Here is a 23,229-nt window from a genome sequence, read left to right on the forward strand (position 1 = left end):
TATTATTTTTCTTCCTAGAGTTTTTTGAGGAGTCTTTAGGATTTTTTACATGTAAGATTATGTCATCTACAAAAAAGGACAATTTGCCTTTCTCTTTTCTAATTTAGATGAACTTTATTTCCTTTTGTGGCCTAATTTTTCTTATAAGGAATTCCAGTTCTATCTTAAATACAAGTTGTAAAAGTATATATTCTTTTCTTGTTCTGGTTCTTAAAAGAAAGGCTTTTAGCTTTTCTCCATTCAGTGTGATATTGGCTGGGTTTTTTTCATATTTGGCCTTTATTGTCTTTAGGTGTAATCTTTCTATACTTAATTTTTTAGAGTGTTTATTATCAAGGGAGTTGAATTTTATCAGATGCTTTCTTTGGATTTGAGATGATCATATGATTTGTTTTTCATCTTATCATTCTGTTGATGTGATGTAGCACATCTATTGATTTTCATATGTTGAACCATCCTTGCATACCTGGGATAAATTCCACTCAATCATAGTGTATTTTTTTTTTCTGTTGTGCCGTTGGATTCAGATTCCTAGTATTTTGTTGAGGATTTTTACATCTATGCTAATCGTGGCTATTGACCTCTAGTTTTCTTTGTGATTGTTGTTGCATCCTTGTTTGGTTTTGGTATCTGGGTACTGCTGACCTCATAGAATGAATTAGGGAGAGTTTCCACCTTTTTAATTTATTGGAAGAGTTTCAGCAAAATAGGTGTTCTTTTTTTAAAGCTTTTTGGTCCTAGGCTTTTTGTTGGGAGACTTTTTTATTGCTGATTTAATCTCGTTACTCATTATTGATCTGCTCAGGTTTTCTGTTTCTTCCTGATTTAATTTGTGAGATTATATGTGTCCAAGAATGTATCCATTTAATATAAGTTTTCTAATTTCTTAGTGTGTAGTTGTTCATAATAATTTCTAGTGATCCTTTGTATTTCTGTTGTATCAGTTGTAATGTCTCATTTTTTATTTCTGATTTTACTTATTTGGGTCTTCCTTTTTTCTTGATTAGTTTAGCTACTGGTTTGTAAATATAGTTTATCTTTTCATAAAACCAATGTTTCATGTGCTCCTTTGTGGGTTTTTATCTCTATTTACTTCTGCTTTAATCTTTCCTTCTTCTTACTTTAGGTTTGGCTTGTTCTTCCTTGTCTGGTTTCTTGAGTTGCTTTGTCAGATTGATAAAGTGAAATTGTTCAAATCGTTTTAAGTGTTTATTGCTGTAAACTTCCCTTTTAGTACTACTTTTCAGTACACTGTAAGTTTTTGGCATGCTGTGTCTATATTAATTTGTTTCAAGAAATTTTTTGGTCTTTTTAAATTTCTTCATTGAACCATAAGTTTCTCAGGGTCTTTTCTCTTTTTTTCTTTATTAATCTTATTAATGGTTTGATTTCCATGTATTTGTAGAATTTCAAAAGTTCCTCTTGTGACTGATTTCTGATTCTACTTTATTATAGTTTGAGAAGACACTTGATATGATACTGATTTTTGAAAATTTCTTGAGGCCAGTCTTGTGGCCTAACATATAGTCTATCTTGTGGAATGTTCTGTGTGCTGATGTCAATAAATGGATCTAAAATGGTTTACAGACCATATTTGGTCCAACAGCTACAGTTGGACCAAATATGTTCTGTAAGCCATCTTTACATCCATTTGGATGGACATTTTTGAAGGTAACTTTGTTGGGTATAGTATTATCATCAGTAGGCTTTTTTGTTCCAGTACTTTGTTTAAACCATTTTTTTTTCTCTCTTGGCTTATAATCGTTCTGCTGAGAAATCTGCTCTTAGTCTGAAAGGGATTCCCTTATATGTAACTTGATGCTTTTTGCTGTTTTTAGAATTATTTCTTTGTCTTTGACTCTTGGCAGTTTGAGAGAGATGTGTCTCAGAGATGACATTTTTGAGTTGAGTATTTTGGGGATATTTGACCTTTCTGGATCTTGATGTCTCTCTCTCAAGATTTGAGAAGTTGTCAGCTATTATTTTACCAAATAAGTTTTCTATGCCTTTTCTACACTCATTTCCTTCTATAATTCACCAAATGTGAATATTTACTTGATGGTTTCCCATGTCATAAAGGTTTATTCATTATTTTTTTTTAATCTTTTTTTTCCTTTTGTCTGACTGGGTTATTTTTTAAAACCCGTCTTCAAGTACTAAAATTATTTTCTGCTTGATCTATTCAATTGTTGAAGCTTTCAAGTGTATTTTTTTATTTTAATTGTTGAATTCTTCTTCAGTTCCAGGATTTCTGTTTAGTTGTTGTTTTTTATGACATTCTATTTAATTTCTCATTTAGATCACCAGGTTGTTTTTTTTTTTTTCCTGATTTATGTATATTTTCTGTCTGTGTTCTTTTGTATCTACTGAGTTTTGAAAGATTATTATTTAAATTTTTTTCAGGTATTTCATAGATTTTCTTTTGGGGGCTCTGTTATTGGATAATTATTGTATTTCTATGGCAGTGTCATATTTCCTTTTTCATATGTCTTGCATCCCTACATTGATAACTGTGTATATGTTTAGCAATTTCTTCTTTCAGTTTTCTGGATTTGCTTTTTTAGGTAAACTTTTTTCTGTAGTCATATCTGTAGTGTCATTTGGGTAGAGTGTTTTGGCTTTGGTTCAGGTGGTTGCATTAGTGTAGTCTCTGTATGATTACTTTGGCTGTAAATAATGTTAGCAGTGTCTGCAGTTTCCCAAGAGGGTTCAGGTGAGGTTGTTCATGGAGTCAGCGACAAGACTTGTCTGGGGACAGGGATATCTTGTGGGCTTGTTCTTTGGCTCCTAAGGGTTGTGCATCTTTGCTGGCAGTGTTAGCAGTGGGTTGGTTCTTGGGCTCCTTGGTGGTTATTGGAGGCACATGGTGGCCTTACCACTGGAGTTCATGAGGTCATCATTTGTGGTGCGCACTGGGTGGGCCAGCCCTCAGGCCCTCAGACTCTCTGTTTGTGCACTGATTGTATTTGTAGCAGGCCTTGGTTGAGCCAATCTTTGAGTTCACAGGTGGCACACATGGGTGCCTTCATTTTTAGATGGATATTTTATCAAGGTACAAACTTGGATTCATAATTTTTCTCAAGTATTTTAAACATATTGTCCCATTGTCTTCTGGATTTGATAGTTTGTGTTAAAAACTCATCTTTAGGTTTTCTTGTTTTTCTTTTGAAAGTGATATGTCTTTTTTTCTCCCTCTGACTGTTATTAAAGTGTTCTTGTTATCTTTGATTTTCAGCATTTTGAGTGCTGATTGTGGTTTTTTTCACCTTTGCCAGTGTGGTGTTTGCCATACTTCCCAAGTCAGAATGTTAATATATTGTATCAGTTTTAGGCTAGTCTCAGCAATTTTTAACTTTTTCTGAAAGTATTGTTTCTCCTCACTTTCTGTCTACTTTATTCTAACTGGAATTGTATTTGTGTTAAAGTGTTTAATTCCCACATATCTCTTATGCTCTGTTCATTTCATTTTTTTCATGCTCTGCTTCAGTGTGGATATTTTCTGCTGACCTATATTCAAATTCACTAATCTGTGCTTTGCTGTATTCAGTCAGTTGTAAAATCCACCCACCAACTGCTTTATTGCAGATAGTGTTTTTCAGATATAAAATCATTATTTAATTTTTAAAATAGATTTTCATTCTTGGTTGAAGTTTTCCTTTTTTCATCTACTTTGAAGATCTTTCTTAAAGTCCTTGTCTTCTAACACTATATCATCTGTGGGTCTGCTTATATTTATTCTCTTTTCCGTTGATTGTTAGTCACATTTGTGCCCTTTTCCATACCTTGTAATTTTTATCGTATACCAAATATTGATTAAAATAGAGCAGCAGAAATTGAACTAAATATTATATTTCTTCAATTCTGTATTAGAAAGATAAGATCAAGTGCTAATCACCTCAACTCAATTATGAATCTTACTGCATCAAGTTTGGGTGGCAGCTTTTGATACACTTAGATTGCCTTTGATTTTAAATGTCCTAATGACAAGAACTGTTGTGTTGCAGACTATTCTGTCTGGTGACTTTGTATTTATATACTGTAAAATTGTTGAAGATTTTACTCTACCTTTCTGGTCCTGCTCCCTTTACTCATTTCCTCCTGCTCCCCACCCACTAAGGGGATGCTTTTGGTTGAGAGCAAATATCTTGTGGGAAGACCTATTAAAATTTTATCCTCACAGTGGTAGGCTCCATCTGTTCTAGTGTGACTTTGACTTCTAATCACCACAACATTACAGGGATTATTATTTGCCCCATGGCCTATTCTCCCAACTGCTGCCCCAAATCTTCTTAGGTAATTCTGGCACTCAGCAAATTTTTCAGGGAGAAAACTGTCTGTAATTTTGGGCTTCATCAGATTCCAGTTTTTCATGCCAGCTTACAAATTATCAAGAGCAGTGCTGGTTTTTCTTTTCCCTAGTAGTGTCCTTCTTTCTTATCTAGCCTGTGTCTAAGTGGCAAATCCTTCCAGAAATTAAAATAATCAGCAGGATTAACTGACTTAAGAGATATTAATCATCAATCATCCTGCAAATTTAGTTTATCCTTTTTATTTCCATTGCTCACCAATATTTTTAAAAATATGATTTTGTAGTTTGTCTCTTTTTTTCCTAGTTGTTGTGGGGCAATGACTTGCTACTGTGTACTAGTAAATTAATCTTGTAACAGTAAGAACAAAATTTAGACCGATATGTTTATTATTTTATATAATGTATTTATATAGAGTTGGTGTGCTTAAAGTAGTGGATTGTTATTGAAATGTTGGCTGGTTTAGAATATTAACATTTGTTGCTAAATTCACCAGGCCTATAAATAAACCAATATTAATATTTGGTGAAAAATTTTAAAAAATGCCATTTTTCATTTCAAAATGTCTTTTGGTCAGCAACAGCTTAAATGAAATGTAAACAAAAATTAATTTTTTTTTCTTTTCCCCATTCTTATTTAGTGAGTGATAGTTGCTTCAGGAATCTTGCAGAAGATCGCAGTGGGATAAATCTCAAAGATCTCGTACAAGATCCTTCTTTGTGAGTATTTTGCTTTCAGTATTATGTATAAATTATTAGTGTTCCTTCTCTCAAAAGAGTTTTATCTGAAAACTTATTTAAGGTGCAACAATTTTTTCTTTTCTAATACTGTGTTTTGCATGTATTGAAGTCTGACAGAACAGTTTCTTTTTAGAAATAGAATAGATTTTAGAAGGAATGATGTCATGATTAATGATAGATTTTCAAGGAAGAATGCTGATGGCTGATAATATCTAGCCAATGTGGCAGTAGCTACTAGCCAAGGAAGATGATTAGTAGTTGATTTGCTTGGGAAAGATAGATTGAATTTGTTTACAACAATTTGAAGTTTTTTGAATATATTATTTATAGCAATTATTTGTAATTATAATTAGAAATATAAAGTAGTTATTTGTAATAACAATATACATTTGAATATGTTAGATATATTTCTAATGTTTTACATATGGCACAGGAATTTGAGGAGTTTTATAGATTTCAGTTTTTAATTTTTTTGCTCATCAGTCAGTCCCATTCTTTATTAGCATATCTTTCTAATACATATATTCTACAGTAATGTAACTTTCTATTTCATGAATTTTTTTACAGTTTTATATTTACTGGTAAATATGCATACTATCTATGAACACACCTTCCCAATAATATCACTGTTTATTAAAAAAATTATTAAAACTAGTTAAGCTTGTGGAGCAGAGTAAAGAAAATTGAATGCTGCCAGGTGCCTTCTTTAATGACACATATAATGCATACAATTAAATGTGTCCTAATAGGAAATCCATCTCCCAGATCACATGTAATCTACCCTCCCACAGGATTCACTAATAAATCATTGAGAATTTTGTGAGGAATAAACACAAGAATGTCTTGAAGATTATTGATTATTTAATGATTGACTACTCATGTTAAAAATATTATGAGAGTGCTGAAAATGTATTGAATATCAAAGTTCATATATAATGTCATGAGTTCAGAATGCATTTCCAAGTCTACCTCTCTCCGTTTTTTTCTTTTCTCGATCTTTCTTTTTCTAACTCAAAAGGATTGCGAATATTCCTCCTCCTTGATTTTTTATCTCTATGAAGATAGACAGCTGTCCTTTGAGTCCTGTGAAAATTTAACCAACAATGTAATGATTCCGTTTGGATGTAAATATACCTAGTGAATAACATTTAATTGCATTAAGAGTTCTACTTTCCTTATGGATATGGGTGGAAACTTTACAGTTTCCTCAAAAGGCTTTGCTTATTTGAATGAATAAAATAAATTATTGGCTGGGCGCAGTGCCTCATGCCTGTAATCCCAGAACTTTAGGAGGCTGAGGTGGGTGGATCACGAGGTCAGGAGATTGAGACCATCCTGGCCAACATGGTGAAACCCCGTCTCTACAAAAAATACAAAAATTAGCTGGGCGTGGTAGTGTGTGCCTGTTGTCTCAGCTACTTGGGAGGCTGAGGCAGGAGAATCTCTTGAACCCAGTAGGCAGAGGTTGCAGTGAGCCAAGATTGCGCCACTGCACTCCAGCCTGGGCGACAGAGCGAGGCTGCATCTCAAAAAAAAAAAAAAATTATTATTGTATTATTTGTAAGATATATTTTAGTAAAATAAGACTGTATATCTGTTTAATGCAGCAATATGATGAAAAAAATTTGCTCATATGAACTCCAATTATACAAAAGATTTGAAGAATTACACTTGAATAATGGATTATAATAATCAATTGTCTTGTTTTGAGAAAACTTGTTGCTTCTTCCTGGAATGTAGAGTAACATTCATCATTCAACCTACCACTAAATTCTATATTTAATTTTAGTGTTCTAAAAAAAATTCATCTCAGACCACTTCATTGGAAGGACAAAATAGTTCTCAGTGTACCTTTATTAAAACAGCCAGAAATATCTTAATATGGCATCATTCTCTTAACCCGCCATTATCCTCTTGGATTAGTCTAGTATATAAGAATGTCAACATTCATGGAGAAAGAGTTTGTTTTTGCTCCTGCCTGCTTGACTTGCTAAGGAATTTTTTCTTTATTAAGAACTGTCAGGAGATACTATTGATGACTTGAATTCGTATTTTAAAGATATATTCCTCATTAGGTAAAATCTTCCAGAGAAAATAATGCCCAATGTGGAAATATATATATATGTATATACTCATATTCATGTGTTGTTATGATGGGAAATATTTTATTCTGAGTTCCTGTCTGGTTGCAGTATTCATTTAGTATGTGCATTGTAGGTGAGGATTTTTTTTTTAAAGCTAGGTGTCTCTTTTCTGTCTCAGACTCTTGACATAAATGTTCACTACATTTCATTGATTCAGGTATACTAGATGGTCCTACATGGAGTTGAATTGTTTATGTTGCAACATTGAATAGGAAGTATATCAGAAATACTTTTGTTTTGTTTTTACAAAAATCTCCTTTTCGACCGGGCGCGGTGGCTCACGCCTGTAATCCCAGCACTTTGGGAGGCCAAGGTGGGCGGATCATGAGGTCAGGAGATCGAGACCATCCTGGCTAACATAGTGAAACCCCGTCTCCACTAAAAATACAAAAAAAATTAGCCAGGTGTGGTAGCAGGTGCCTGTAGTCCCAGCTACTTCGGAGGCTGAGGCAGGAGAATGGCATGAACCTGGGAGACGGAGTTTGCAGTGAGCCGAGATCGCCCAGCAGCACTCCAGCCTGGGTGACAGAGCGAGACTCCGTCTCAAAAAAAAAAAAAAAAAAAAAAACTCCTCCTCAAAAAATTATTGTCATTTGATAACTACTCCAGACTAGTCTGATGGTTATTAAAATTGTGTACATGTCATTTTAATACATGTTCCATATAAAAATTATTAGAATAAGATGTGTGTTGAGTGAATGCTTTGTATGTTAATGTGCCTGGTAGATTCGTATTATGATTCACCCACTTGAGCTGCTGATACTGAAAGGAGTTGATGGTAAATAATAATTAAGAACTTTAGCCCCAATACTGTTAGAAAGGAAGACAGAATAATAGAGCAAGAAAAATTAGGCTAAGGAAAACCCAGGCTTATCTAGTCAATATTGATACTCAGAGAAGTGTATTATATATCTTAATTAGATAAATGAGCTGATACAGAATTTCTGTAGACAAAGTACAGAAATAAAACTCTAATGAATTTTATTAAGAATATATGATATAAAACAGTGTTTAAACCCAAGAGTAGTCAGAGCTAGATGAGGGGCTTACTGTGTCAGAGATTGAAAGTGCAGAACCTAAACTGACTAATTCATACTCTAACTCTGTGTCAGGCTAATGGAACAATGATAGGTACTCTGTAATTTACTTAAACTGTATGGTACAAACTCCAAGATTTTACTGCCATTGTAGTAAAACTTGTTACTGGGCTTGAATGAACCGAGTGAGCTATTGTGTGAAGATGACGGAGAGATGCCATGGGAGAAAAAAATATGAGAAAGTTATGAATCTCTAAGCAAGACTTTCTGGTCTAGCTACTAATTTTTCAACTGTTGTAATCATAGGAGCAGAATGTGACTTGTGGCAAGATTGAGGTTAAGGGAATACCTGACAAACTCTTTTATTTGGGTAGTTACTCTAAGAATACTTGTTTCTATCACAGTCCTGTAGGTGTTGAGTGTAAGAGCAAGCAGAGGAACTTGACATTCACTTTTTGCTGATCAATGTGCCCAAGGGTTTGTTTGAATTAGTAATTTTCATGCATGCTTAATTTTGAAATAAACAGTGTAACAATGTGACTGTTTTAGTAGCTCATCTGCTATTTATGGTTATAAATATTTTGATGTTGATTTCCTCTGCTGTATGTATCATTTATCAATTTGAGTGTGTTATAAGAACTCTTGCTATAGTTGTGGTCTCAGTAGCGCATTGAAAGTGTTATCAAGTGTAACTTGATGTTATCTCTATATTAGAAACTTATCTAATGTGCTACATAATTTTCATGCATATAAGAAGTTATTCTTAGTGTGAGATTATTTTTCAAGTGGAGAAATACGTACTATGGAAGTTATTAAATCATTTGTGTTTCTTCTGGAGAGATAGTATTATGTGCAAAAGAGGTACTCTATATAAAGTACATTATTTTGGATTGTATTCAGTTGTATTCTCTATAGAGGTAATTCTTAAACATACTTTCAAATCTCCATGTACTATGTGCTGCAGATAAGAAATACAACATATTACCATATTTATGCTTTAGATTTCTTATTGCTTATTTATAAGCTAGCATAATTATTTGAACTCAGACTCATTTATAAATATTATGAAAAGTTAGGAATCACAAAAAAGAAAAAAGTTAGAAATCAAAAGAAAAAGAAAGCATAAGAATGACAACTAGAGAAATATGTTTGTACTATTTATGATGGTGATGCTGATTGTGTACATGTGGAATGTGTCTCACTTTATTTAATTTGCAAAGGCTCTTACAAATTTAGGACCATTTTAGATGTGTGCTCTGTAAGATGGCTAGAGGAAGAATTTTTTTTAATGAATTCTTCATGGAAGAATTGGCCATCTCTGAGTGTTATCATTCAGAATGCAGGATATTATTTGACTATAAGGATATTTCTTTAGAGTCAAATAGGACACATTTTCCATTGTAGGTATATACAAAATTTTGTTTATCCAGTCATCCATCAGCGAACACTTGGGTTGCTTTCCCCTTTTTATTGCTGTGAGCAGTGTTCTTATGAACATGAGTGTACAAATATCTTTTTGGATCCTGATTTCAATTCTTTTGGATATATACCTAGAAGTAGAATTACTGGATCATATGGTAATTCTATATTCATTTTTTTTTTTTTTTGGAAGGACCACCATATTATTTTCTGTAGCAGCTGCACCATTATACAGCTCCACTGGCAGTGTCTATCAGGCTTCTGATTTCCCAACGTCCTCACCAACACTTATTTTTTTAAATTGTAGTTATCCTAATGGGCATGAAGCGATATGTTCTTGATGTTTTTAAATGAACTTTACTTGCTTCTTCACATCTTGTCTTTAATAATGACTTTCATTGCCAGGCATGGTGACTCATGCCTGTAATCCCAGCACTTTGGGAAGCCAAGGTGGGTGGATCACCTAAGGTTAGGAGTTTGAGACCAGCGAGGCTAACATGGTGAAACTCTGTCTCTACTGAAACTACAAAAAATTAACTGGGCGTGGTGGTGGATGCCTGTAATCCCAGCTACTTGGGAGGCTGAGGCAGGAGAATTGCGTGAATCTGAGAGGCAGAGGTTGCAGTGAGCCGAGATCACACCACTGCATTCCATCCTGGGCAACAAGACTGAAACTCCATCTCCAAAAAAAAAAAAAGACTTTCATGCAAGTAATCAAGAGAGTAAAGAAAAAAAGGTGTTTTATATATTTGACTGTTTTGATAATGTTGTATATTGTGCAGTAAATTGTATAAAACTGTGTTACTTATAGTAACTGTGTTTACGTAAACTAGAAATTATCTTCACTCTGATTACAAAGACTATAAAGCGCAAATAAGTCCATTGTAATTTTGTAACCATAGAATTTTAATTAGTTCATCTTTCCTGTTTGTATTGTTTGACTTGTATTTCTGTTACTCTTGTTATACCTCATTGTAAAGGATTGCTTTTCGGAAAAAGAAAATTTTTTTCACTGGAAGTTATCAGCTTGAAAATGTAGCTCACTGATTTAAAAACCACCACCACCTTCTAGTTGAAACGTTATTTTGTTACTATACATCATACTTAATTATGGCATTTTATATTTAAGAACAAAGATAAAATTGGACAAAGTTGTTGTATCTAATTGTAAATTTTGTAGACACAAAAATTTTATTTACCTTTATGTACTTCTTATTTTACCACCTGTAATAGAATCTTTAATATTTTGTTGGTCCTGAAACACAGGCTCATCTCTTTGAGTGCACTTATCTTCACACTGCAGTCTGATTAAATGATATTTTGGGCCCTTGGATCATGCCATTAAATATGAAGAAAAGTCAGGATTGCTGTCTGGAAAGCAGTCATCTCTAAATTTAGCGTATATTTATCTTCTGGTGTTAAGATAGGTTGCTATGGTGAATTGAGTTTTTTTAATATGCCAGTCAGCATAGGATAAACAGTGGTTTCTGAAGAGGTTATTTTCTGTAGGGATGTGCGTTTTCATATTGCATTTTCAGATAGATGAATTTAGTTATTGCTTTTTATGGACTATTTATAAAGTTTTCATATTAAGGTGTCTTTGAGAATTTTAACCTTTATTAAACAAAATAGGAGAGTTTTTATATTGTTATTCTTTGTTTCCCTGTAGATAAATTTCATTGGATATAAAAATGCATTTTTTAATGGCAGGTCATTACTGATTTTTCATTTTGCTCTGCTACCAATAGTTCTTCCAAGTCTAAGACAGCTACCAAAGCTGTCTTGTTTGTAATAATAATAGCTCTAACTGTAAGTTTTTTATTACATTTAATCAGGTTTTTTTTTGGTGCTACTTAGGTTATGTATTTATTGGTCTATGAGGTATATATTGGGACAATACAGTTTAGTCTAGGCTGGTACTGTGGTGTTTATGGTACTGTTCTATATCAGGACTATAAATCCAAAGATATACTTTGCTTTTAAGAGGACATTTCTTCATTTTCCTCTATTCTTGGGGATATATGTTTAACATTTAATGAGTTTGTTCATTTTATAATTTATTTAAAAGCATTAGTAGATTCTTATGTTCTTTAGCAATCAGGTTTAACAGACATAGTTCCTATAATCAGCAAACTTATGATTAAAGACGGATAATATCCAGGTTTTCTGCTTAAAGCATATAGATAACCAGTCTAGTGTTTAAAAATTTTTTAATGAAATAATGTATCATTTTAGTTGATTCTTTCATTTTCAGGGTACAGAAACCTAATTCAAACTAGCTTAAAAAGCAAATCAGTAGTGATTGGCTTATGAAATTTAGGAATACTTCTCACAGAATAAGGAAAAAAACTTCAGATTTAGGTCAGTTGTGGGAACTTCAAGGAATAGAATTAAGAGTTTTGTACAAGTGGACCTGTTTCTCTCATCCTATACCATCACTTATTCTTATCTTTTTGGTCTTAGTCTCATTTATGGTAGTCAGGCTTTCTTCATTAAACCAGGAATATGGCTGCTAACTTACTGTAATTTCCTTCCTTCTGGCTGCATGAAATGTAAATTACCATGGAAAAGTAATAATTTCATTAATCTTTTCATGTGCCCACACCTCAGCCAATCACTCTGGCCACAACATAGGCTATTTTGATTGACTAGTCATGGAACAGATATGCCTGTTGCCAAAATGCTGGAATACTGTAAGTAACTGGGGGAGAGGGTGATCCTCAAAAGAAAGAGTGATAGAAATTAAGAAATGTCCACTGTATTGATTCTTTGTTGTAAATTTAAGGAAGATCTTATGCATTGACAAGAATTTTTACCACGTTTGCCTTTACATGGTATCTCAGATAGATGTAGGTAATATTATCTGTAATAATTTTAAAGGACTAGATATATCAGTTAATTGATAATAGTTTGCTATTTGCTGATATTGTTGACTATATAATAATACACACATATGAAGTAACACAGATGAATTTATTAATTACAACTTGCTAGACAGCAGATGGAATAACAACAGGTTATTTCTGTTTCTCTATACTTTCTATTTTAAAAGAGGAACTTCGCCACTATAAACTAAAAAGGAAAAAGAAGTCAAACATTCTCCTCATTTCATTATATCTTAACTGAGGAGTATTATTTTAGAGATATACCAAAGTTTAATGAGAGCACTATTCAAGTGTTCCAAGAGGATGAAGTCCTTAAAATGAAGCTTTTGTTAAAAAAATAAATAGAAGAAAAGAAAGTGTGAGGAAGAAAGGAAGGAAAGAAAGAAGGAGCAGGGGGTAGAAAGAAAAGCTCATTATGAGAAAGAATGTACTCCATGAATATGTCATGCTGCTTGAAAGCCACTTTAGTTGGAAGTGAATGAGAGTGTGGGAGGTTAATATGAATGTATAAAACAAAGTTTTGATATCTATGATTGCATTGTCTACTTGTATTTTATATTGCTGTGTAACAAATTATTATAAACTTAGTGGCTGAAAACAGTACACATTTATTATCCCAGAGTTTCCATAAGTCAGGATTTGGGGCAAAACTGAACTGGATGCTCTTCTCAGTATCTCCCAAGAATGGAATCAAGGTTTTGGTTGGGTTGCATTTTCATCTGTAGACTTGTCTGGGGAAGAATTGTATCTAAACTTATTCATATTGTTGACAAAATTCATGTCTTTGTGGTTGTTTGACTCTGAGGACCTTTTGCTGCCTACTCTATTTTGGATGTGTTCCCCAAAGTTCATGCATTGGAAACTTAATCCCCAGTGCAACAGTGTTAAGAGATGTAACCTTTAAGAGGTAATTGGATCATGACAGCTCTGCCCTGATGAATGAATTAATGCCGTTATCACTAAAACACTGCCCTTTGGCTAGTTACTGTCCACAACTCCTATCACCTTTGCTACATAATGTTACCTAACCATGGGAATGCATACCATCACCTTTGGATATTCTGTTGGTTAGATGCAAGGCATACATTTTATCCATACTCAGGGGCTGGAATTACACAAAAGTGTGAATAAGAGGAGGTGGAATCATTGAGGGTCCCTTAGGGTCTTTCTGCCACACCACTTTTGAAATTTTCTTTTCTATACAGGAGTCATTTCAATTGATTGAACTCTTTCCAATTTAGAGTTGTAAAAAATTAAAGCTCCACTAAGTTGTGATTTATCCAAAGTTATAAAACCAGATAGTAATGGGCCACCTGACAACCAGGCATTGTGCTGTTTCCACCCCAGTCTTAGTTTTGACTTCATTGTTTTTGTTACCACATTGATTTTAATTTTTGTTGTTAATTTTATCGAAAATATGCTGAATATATCTAAGTACTGGTCTCCTAGGCACTGGCATTAAAATGTTTGAAAACATTTTTTCTGTATTGCCAATAAGTATGATTTTTTATTAATTGTTCTCTCATGATATACTTAAAATATTTTATTAATTTTTGTATATAGGAGGAGGAATAAACTTTTTGGTTTCCTTTAGTTTTGGTTCTTGTTGATAATCTGAAGAATGAGACTAAAGAGACTGTGAGACTGAAAGTGAGATTTAATAGCTGCAAATGAAAAACCTCAATAGAATAATGGCAGTTGAGTTCTGGGTGTGAACTCCTGTATGGAATTTTCATTGGAAGATTATTGACTGTGGGTTGGGAAGAAATCAAACAGGCAGGCAAAGAAGTTTGCTAATGAAAAGTCTGCATAAGTATGCTTCTCCAGTGAGCTTCCAAAGATGTATAGTGGCTATACCACCTAGGTTTGCATAAGTATACTCTATGATGTTTGCACAATGAGAAAATTGCCTAAGGATGCATTTTTCAGAATGTATCACTGTTGTTAAGCAACATGTAACTGTATTGCCTTTTAAGAAACAAGATAATTTAGGCCTGTACTACTCAAATACGTATCTGTATCTATATCTAGGTAAAGATGGGGTCTCACTTTTTTGCCCGGGCTGGTCTTGAACTCCTGACCTCAAATGATCCTCCCATCTCAGCCTCTCTTAAGTGTTGGGATTACAGGCGTGAGACACAGCATGCCTGGCCAAAATATTTTAACTCTACCAAAATTATGCTTACGAAGGTTATTCTCAATGTCAGCTCTTCAGAAAATACATTGAAAATGCTCTCAGGGATCCTACTTGATTTAATTAGGAAAGAATGAAATCTTGTCTTGGCTGTATCTGTTTTGCATGTTCTGAGGAGCAAGTGTTAATAGATTTTTAAAAAATAGGGATGAATGAGGCTATCATTTTCTTTTACTACTGGAGTTAGGGCTCTCGTTATTTCATATGCACTTACAAAGATATTATACTTAAGCAGGCAGAGGGAATCAGTGTTGATCAAATTTAAATGCAGCCTTTAGGTTGCCAAGGAATACCTTTTTGTATTGAGCAACAACAAAGTGCTCAATAGTAGAACAAAATTGCTTGAAGAATAGGGAAAAGGCAGATTTTGCCAATATATATTCCCTATACATAGAGTCTCTTACTCCCTTACTCTCTCCATTACCCATTCTTTCGTTTAGTCATGAAATTATTTATCCATATGTTCATTCCTCCATCTAGTTAAGGAATATTTTTGATGGGCTTAAACGCTATAGTAAGTGGTAGTGATAGAACAGTAAACATGAACACAGTCTCTGTCCTTGTGGTGGTTATAATCTATTGAGAAATATAGACAGTACATAGACAATTATATTATACTGTGAAAAGCTATGACGTGTGCTTAGAAAACACATACGAGGAGCACTTGGGAGATCCTTGGGAAAAATCCAAGCTCAGTCAGCTCAACCAGTCTTTCCTGATGGATTGCCTTAAATTTAAAAATCAGGCTCCCTTCTAAACTTAATTCACATTTAATTTATCTCACACAGAAAAAAATATTAGTAATTATCATTTAGTGTACTGTCTAGGTAACAGCAGGGGTTGGTCCCCTTGAAGCTGCTGCCCAGTAATCTAATATGGAAATTTTCCCAGTTGAATAGAGGTAATTTACTTCTTTATAATCGCTCAAAGGGTAGTATTTTTTTAATTTTAAACTCTCTATTGCTCTTAGGCTACAAATCTGTGTAGCATGTTACTATACTAAATATGGTAGTTGTAATACAATGGTAAGTATTCGTATATCTTTTTTTTTTTTTTATACTTTAAGTTCTAGGGTACATGTGCATAATGTGCAGATTTGTTACATATGTATACTTGTGCCATGTTGCTGTGCTGCACCCATCAACTTGTCAGCACCCATCAACTCGTCATTTATATCAGGTATAACTCCCAATGCAATCCCTCCCCCCTCCCCATGATAGGCCCCGGTGTGTGATGTTCCCCTTCCCGAGTCCAAGTGATCTCTTTGTTCAGTTCAAGATACAGTATAAAAAATAAAAAATGGTACACCTTTATAGGGCACTTACTATGAATGGAGCTTATAGAACAGTAAATTGCTCTGGGTGAGCAGTGAGTGAGTGGTCAGTGAATGTGAAGGCCCAGGATATTACTGTACACTATTGTAGACATTAAACACTGTACACTTGGCTTACACTAGATTTATAAAAAATAAAGTAATTGTGCACAGTGTTAGGACAGGTGTGGTGTCACTAGACGATAGGAATTTTTCAGCTCCATTATAATCCTATGAGACCACTGTTACAAATGCAGCCTGTCCTTGTCCAAAACTTTATATGGTTCATGACGGTAATTTTAAAAGTAGGTTTTGAATATGGTATTTTTCTTTTCTTTCTTTAAAGTTTTATCTTTCCATTTTTTATGGATTAACTTGAGAAAATATATTGCAGAGTGTGGTATGAATTGACCTTTGTATTATGGTGAGAGTTGCACTTATTCATCTGGGATGGAATGCAAATTTTTATAGTCCAGTTAGACTGGAAGTAACATTATTAAGTTAACATTTTTTTGGCACAAATGGATGAAACACAATTTTAAAATATCTAATTTAAAAGTTTTCTTTTTTCTCTTCTGTCACTAAGTCATGAATTTAGGAGTGCTTTAAAAAGTCAGGGAATATTTATTGAGTACTTACTGTGTGTCACTTAATATGGTAGGGCCTGTAAAATAGTGGTGAACAATGTAGGCATTGTCTCTGCTGTAATTTGAGGTCTAGGTGAGTAAAATGGAATACCGAATACTGTTTTTGCTTCCAGGATAGCTCTGTGAAGAACAATAGCTTGTAAAAGTGGTAGATATTTATAATAAGATATAATCCAACAATCAGCTGTACATTCTGGTAAAGTATATTACATCTCAAAATGGTTAAATAATTTCTTATATACATTATTTATACCTTAAATTTAGTTATTTCCGTGATTTATTCAGATCAATGACTCGGTAAAGATAATTGGATTCAAGAAAGCTTCCCAAAATAAGTTGTAATTCATCAGTTCTTAAAATACGATAGCACGAGCTGAACAGTGTTTTGGGTATGACCTGGCTGTCACTGAGCGGATGGAGACTTTTGCTGAAATTATGTTTATTGTACTGCTTCTAATTATTTGTGAATTCACTTTTTTTTCCATGTATGGAGAGCCTGGTCAGCTACACTACCTTTCTTTCCATTTAGAGTTTACACTTAGGTGGTTTTTAGTATATTCAAAGAGTTGTGCAACCATCACCACTATCAATTTTAAAATATTTTCATCTTTCTAAAAGGAAACTCTAAACCATTAGTAGTCACGTCCCATTTTTCCCCAACCTCCTTCCCATAGGCAGCCGTTAATTTACTTTCTATCTCTGTATATTCACTTATTTTGGACATTTTGTATAAATCACAGAAATGTGGTACCTGGGGACTGGCTTCTGTAACTAGCATAATAATTTCAAGAGCCATCCATGTTGTAGCACATAGGAGTGCTTCATTTATTTTTATTGCTGAATAGTATTCCATTGTATGGATATAATACCTTTTTTTATTCATCAGTTGATGGATTTTTTTTTTTTAACTTTGTGGCTATTATGACTAATGATGCTATGAACATTTGTGTCCCTGTTTTTAATGCAGAAGTATGTTTTATTGTGTGTATATACCTATATGTTGGGAAAAACTCTTCAGACCATGTTTTTCGCCTGCTCTCATGCCACCCCAACCGTCATGAATACAGAAGACTTCCGTGGCCAATTGTGTGGTAGGGTTTTCCCCCACATACCAAGCAGTGGACACCAACTGGGTATCCTCTAATTCAATTATGACATTATCTATTTGGAGATAGTGTCAGATCCCACAGGTTGGGGGTTCAGTCCCCAAGACTGCCCCCACACACCAGTCACAAGTCTGAGCCTCTGGACTTCTGACAGATTACCTTCAAGTTGGAGTTCCCACAGACCCCTCTTTAAGTTCAATTAATTATCAGGAGAAGCTCAGGGAATTCAAGGAAACACTTACTTACATTTACCAGTTTATTATAAAGAATATTACACATCAGGCAAGATGTGGCAAAAGGGTATGGAGCTTCCTTTCCTCCCTGGGTGCCACTCCCCAGGAACCTTTACCTGTTTAGCTGTCTGAAGGAATGTTCCTTGAACCCAATCCTCTTAGGTTTTTATGGAAGCTTCATGATGCCAGCATTCCTTCCCTCAAGGTATAGGGTAGTAACCACAGTCAGAAAGGTGGGGGAAGATTAATGCCCTGCCTTGGGGCAGGTGAAAGGAAGCTGGGGGAGAGATTCTGTTTCCTATGGCCTAACACACTCAACATTATAACAAAAGACAGTAACTAGGGCTAGGGTAGTTATGAACCAGGAATCATAGACAAAAACCAATATATATCATGACCACAATATCTGTTAGTGGAATTGCTTGGCATATGGTAACTTCATGTTTAACATGTTGAGAAAGTGCTAATGTTTTCCAAAGAAACTGATCCTTTCTTTTCTAGTGTTTTTTTCCTCCTGTGATAAAATATACATACGTTTTATCATCTTAGCCATTTCGAAGTGTACAGTTCAGTAATATTAGGTACATTCATATTGTTATGCAACCATCATCACCGTCGATTTCCAGAATTTTGCCATCTTTACAAACTGAAACTCTATGTGTTAAATACCATCTCCCTCCCCAAGCCCCTGACAACTGCCGTTCTGCTTTCTAGCTCTATGAATTTGACTCCTCTAGGAACCTCATATAAGTGAAATCATACAGTATTTCACCTTTTGTGATGGACTTATTTCACTTAACATAATATCTTCAAAGGTTAAGCATTCATATGTGTTGTCACATGTGTCATTTTTTTTCCTTTTAAAGGCTGCATAAGATTCCATTGTGTAGATACACCACATTTTTGTTTGTCCATTCATCCATTAATGGACACCTAGGTTGGTTTCACCTTTTGGCTATTGTGAATAATGTTGCTGTGAACATGGGTATACAACTATTGTTAGATTTCCTACTTTCACTTGTTTTGGTTATATACTGAGAAGTAGTATTGCTGAATCATAGGATAATTCCATTCTTATTTATTTATTTTTATTTTTTTGAAACAGAGTCTTACTCTGTTGCCCAGACTGGAGTGCAGTGGAGTGATCCTGGCTGACTGCAACCTCCTCCTCCCAGGTTCAAGTGATTCTTATGCCTCAGCCACCTCAGCTAGGATTACAGTTGTATGCCACCACACCCAGCTAATTTTTGTGTTTTTAGTAGAGATGGGGTCTCACCGTGTTGGCTAAACTGGTTTGAAACTCTCACCATCTTGGCTAAACTGGCTTCAAACTCCTGACCTCAAGTGATCAACTATCCTCAGCCTCTCAAAGTTCTGGGATTACAGGTGTGAGCTACCACATCCGCCCCCATCTTTAATTTTTAAAGAAATTACCATACCATTTCCTACAGTAGCTACACCATTTTACACTTCCATCAGGAATATATGGGGGTTCCAGTTTCTCCTCATCCTCACCAACACTTGTTATTTTCTTTCCATCCCTCCCTCCTTTTCTCTGTTCTTCCATCCTTTCTTCCTTTTGCCATCCAAATTGAAGTGAGGTGGTGTCTTATTGCTCTTTTGATTTCCATTTACCTAATGACTAGTGATGCTGAGCATTTGTCATGTGCTTGTTGACCATTAGTATATCTTCTTTGGAGTTCATTCAAATCTTTTACCTATTTTTATTCAGATTGTTTTTTGTTTTTGAGTTATAGGAATTCTTGATAAATATTGTGCAAATCAACCCCTTATCCGAGATATGATTTGTAAATATTTACTCTCATTCTGTGAGTTACCTTTTACTCTGTTGATAGTGTCCTTTGATGCAGCCAGTGTTTTTAATTCAGATGCTGTCCAATTTATTATTTTTTTCTTTTGTTGCTTGTAATTTTGTTGTCATATCCAAGAAATCATTGCCATATTTAATTTCGTGAAGCTTTTCACCTATGTTTTCTTCTAAGAGTTTTATAGTTTTAGATCTTACTTTTTTTTTTTTTTAATCCATTTTGAGTTATTTTTTGTGTAAGTTGTAAGGAAAGGATCCAAATCATTCTTATACATGCTGATATCCCGTTTTCCCAGTAGTGTAACATTTTAATTGCTTTGACATTTTTTCTTTATATTTTTGAGTGTTTTCTTACTGATTGCTCTAGGGGTTATAATAATAACTTAGTTACCAGAATCTACTTCAGATTTATTTGAATTTTGGTGAGATATAGAAATAGAACTCCTATTTTGTGCTATTACCTTGCCTCTCTTTTTGTGCAATTATTATTATACATATTACTTCTATGTTTGTTGCAAATCCAGCAATACATACATTGTTATAATTACTAGGTTATATGATTTTATTTCTTTTCAAGAAGCTAAAAGAAAAAAGTATGTGTATACATCAGTATATGTATATGCTTATTTATATATACTGTATATAAATATGTATTATGTATAAATATACAATGTATACACATTCTTAATAAAAATGGTAAATAAGATTAATACAATAAGTATTACTTTATATATTTTAGTGTATATATACATTTTGGTTTCTTCATTTATTTCTAGGGATTCTAGTTATCATCTAGTGTCATTTCCTAATCCAATACAGCTTTTGTGCTGTTTTCAAATACATTTCACTTTTATGTGTTATAGGCCCAACAATGTTATACACACACCCACACACACCCACCCCACATGAGTACATTTTCTTTTTAAATCAGTTAAGAAAAGAGAGAAACAGAAAGGTGCAGTTGTACTATCTTTAATAATTACTCAAGTAATTACTTTTGTTTTTCATTGTATGTGTGTATGTGTGTATGTATTTGAATTTGAATTACTGTCTAATGTCACTTCCTCTCAACCTTGAAAACCTTAGTATATCTTGTAAGGTGTATCTGCTAGCAACAAAATCTGCCAGTTTTTATGTGTCTGTGAATATCTTTGCTTTCATTTTGAAATACTGTTTTGCTGGATGTAAGATTCTTGTTTGACAGGCTTTTTTTTCTTTCTGCATTTTGAGTATGTCATTCCACCTACTGCCTTCTAGCTTCCATTGTTTCTGATGAAGAGTCAGATGTTAATCTTCTTAGAGTTTCATTTGTATGTGATAAGTTATTTTTCTTTTCTTGCTTTTGAGATTTTTTCATTGTCTTTGTCTTTCAGCATTTTTACTATGATGTGTGTATGTGTGGATCTCTTTATGTTTGTTTAATTGGAGTTGGTTGAGAATTTTGGATATGTGGGCCAATTTTTTAAAATCAAATTTTAGGAAGTTTTGGCTTGTTTTTTGGTACTTTTTATTGCTCCTTTCACTCTTTCTTTCTGATGTTTCTATAATGCGTATGTTGGTGTACTTAATGGTATTCCACATTTCTCTGAAGCTCTGTCCATTTTTTTCCATTCTCTTTCCCTTTGTTCTGTGGTTTATGTAATGTCCATCATTCTATCTTCAAATTAACTTATTCTTTCTTCTGTCAATTCAATTTACTGTTGCATTCTTCTAGTTAATTTTTTGTTTCAGTTTTATGTTTTCTATCACCAAATTTTTTTTTGGTTTCTATATTATAATTTATATTTTTATTGTTATTCTCTTATTTCATGAGAAATTATCATACTTAACATCTTTAAGTATGGTTTCAATTCTCTGAACATAGTTATAAATATTTGAAATCTGTCTGCTACATCTGACTTATGGGACCTTTCAGAGGCAATTTCTGTTGCTCGTTCATTTTCTTATTTATGGTTCTCCCACTTTCCTGTTTCTTTGGGTGTCTCAAAAATTTTTTTTTGAAACTAGGACTGTAACAGTTGTTACAATTTTAACAGTTTTGTATACAGATTCTCTCCCCTGCCCTTCAGCAGTAGTAGTTAGTGTTTTTTTATATTTCTTTAGTGACAGCTGTGCTATTTCAGTGAATCTATTTCCCCAGAAATGTGTATGTAGCCTTTATTGTTCCTTAGAGGTATATGCATAGTCACCCTGGGATAACAGTGGTTTTATCAAGCTTACTTTGATTGTCTTTTTCCCTAATCTGCTAAACATATACTTGGTCATCCTTTATTGGGATTGCACTCACTAGTTACTGGTTGTTGCCTGATTGCTCTATTATTCTCAGCAATGCCAAGGGATGTCAATTGGTCCACAGTCTGAGACAATTAAATGTAAGTCTATCTGCAGAAATTGTTTTTGATATTGATCTATGAGTCCTCTTTTGACTTAGGAGATCTATTCTTAACCATCTTTTTCCTGGTTGTTTCTGTCCAATTTCTAGGTCACCTAAGGTTCAGTATGTTACTGTTCTGGAGCTCCTAGCCCTCTCTTAATTGTGTACTATTAGAGTGTGCATTGTTTCATACAACAGTGTTAGACTTCAACTCCCACATGCTGTCTTCCAAATCAAGTCAGTCTTCTTAGGGAGAACTACTGAGTTCTTTTTTTTCTCATGGCTTGTCCCTCTCTCTAATCAAAATGTCTGCTTTAGAGCTGGTAGCAAGTACAGTTGCTCACATTTTTTTTTGGAAGTGACATCCTTGCTTTATGAACAGGGCACTGGGAGAAAGTGGTAGTCCCTTGTGTTCTCAGCATACCTCTCCTTGCTTTGAACCTGCACCCTTTGATTTAGCAGGGATGAGGGGAATAGGGACCTGATATTTGGGTCTGTTCCACATTGGGTAGAAACTTGTTTCTGTGAATGGAGTATGAATGATAAAAGGGAGCCCACACCTCGTCTGTTCTCATACTTGTCTACGGAGCTGAGGGAAATAGAAATGATAGTGGCCTGTCCCTCCCAGGGCTATACTATAGCCCTAGACTGGGATATATCGTGGACAAGAAAGCCCCATATTCTTAGCTGTATCCACCAGGAGTAGAGCTTCTATCGCTCTCAGTTTGGGGCAGAAGACAATTTGGAGAAGTTGATCTTAGCTCAAGTGTCATAAACTGTCACTGTTCTTGTGGAGATTTAGGTTTTCTTCAATAAATGCTTCTCTAATTGTTGTTTTTGCTTAGTATAATTTTCAGTGAATTTAAATGGCTGTTTTTTCTTTTTGTAAGTAATTTGCACCATTTATGGTTAGAGAAAGAATTTGTGGAGCTTCTCATGCCACATTCCTGAAGTCAGTCTCTCCCTCTCCCCCTCTCCTTTTCCTTCACCCTTCCTCCTTCCC

The 23,229-nt window shown here is 34.2% G+C and overlaps 1 protein-coding gene across 3 annotated transcripts in view; it reads left to right on the plus strand.

The window, feature by feature from the left end:
* Positions 1 to 23,229, plus strand: part of GPHN (gephyrin) — a 740,280-nt gene that overhangs the window by 183,792 nt on the left and 533,259 nt on the right. For all 3 annotated transcript variants that reach the window (XM_007987015.3, XM_073011087.1, XM_073011088.1), the window contains exon 2: positions 4,948 to 5,026. In XM_007987015.3, the coding sequence (XP_007985206.1) occupies positions 4,948 to 5,026 (79 nt within the window). The remainder of the gene's footprint in view (positions 1 to 4,947; positions 5,027 to 23,229) is intronic.

The sequence above is a fragment of the Chlorocebus sabaeus genome, chromosome 24 (genome assembly GCF_047675955.1).
Source record: "Chlorocebus sabaeus isolate Y175 chromosome 24, mChlSab1.0.hap1, whole genome shotgun sequence".
In the NCBI taxonomy this organism is placed as follows: Eukaryota; Metazoa; Chordata; class Mammalia; order Primates; family Cercopithecidae; genus Chlorocebus; species Chlorocebus sabaeus.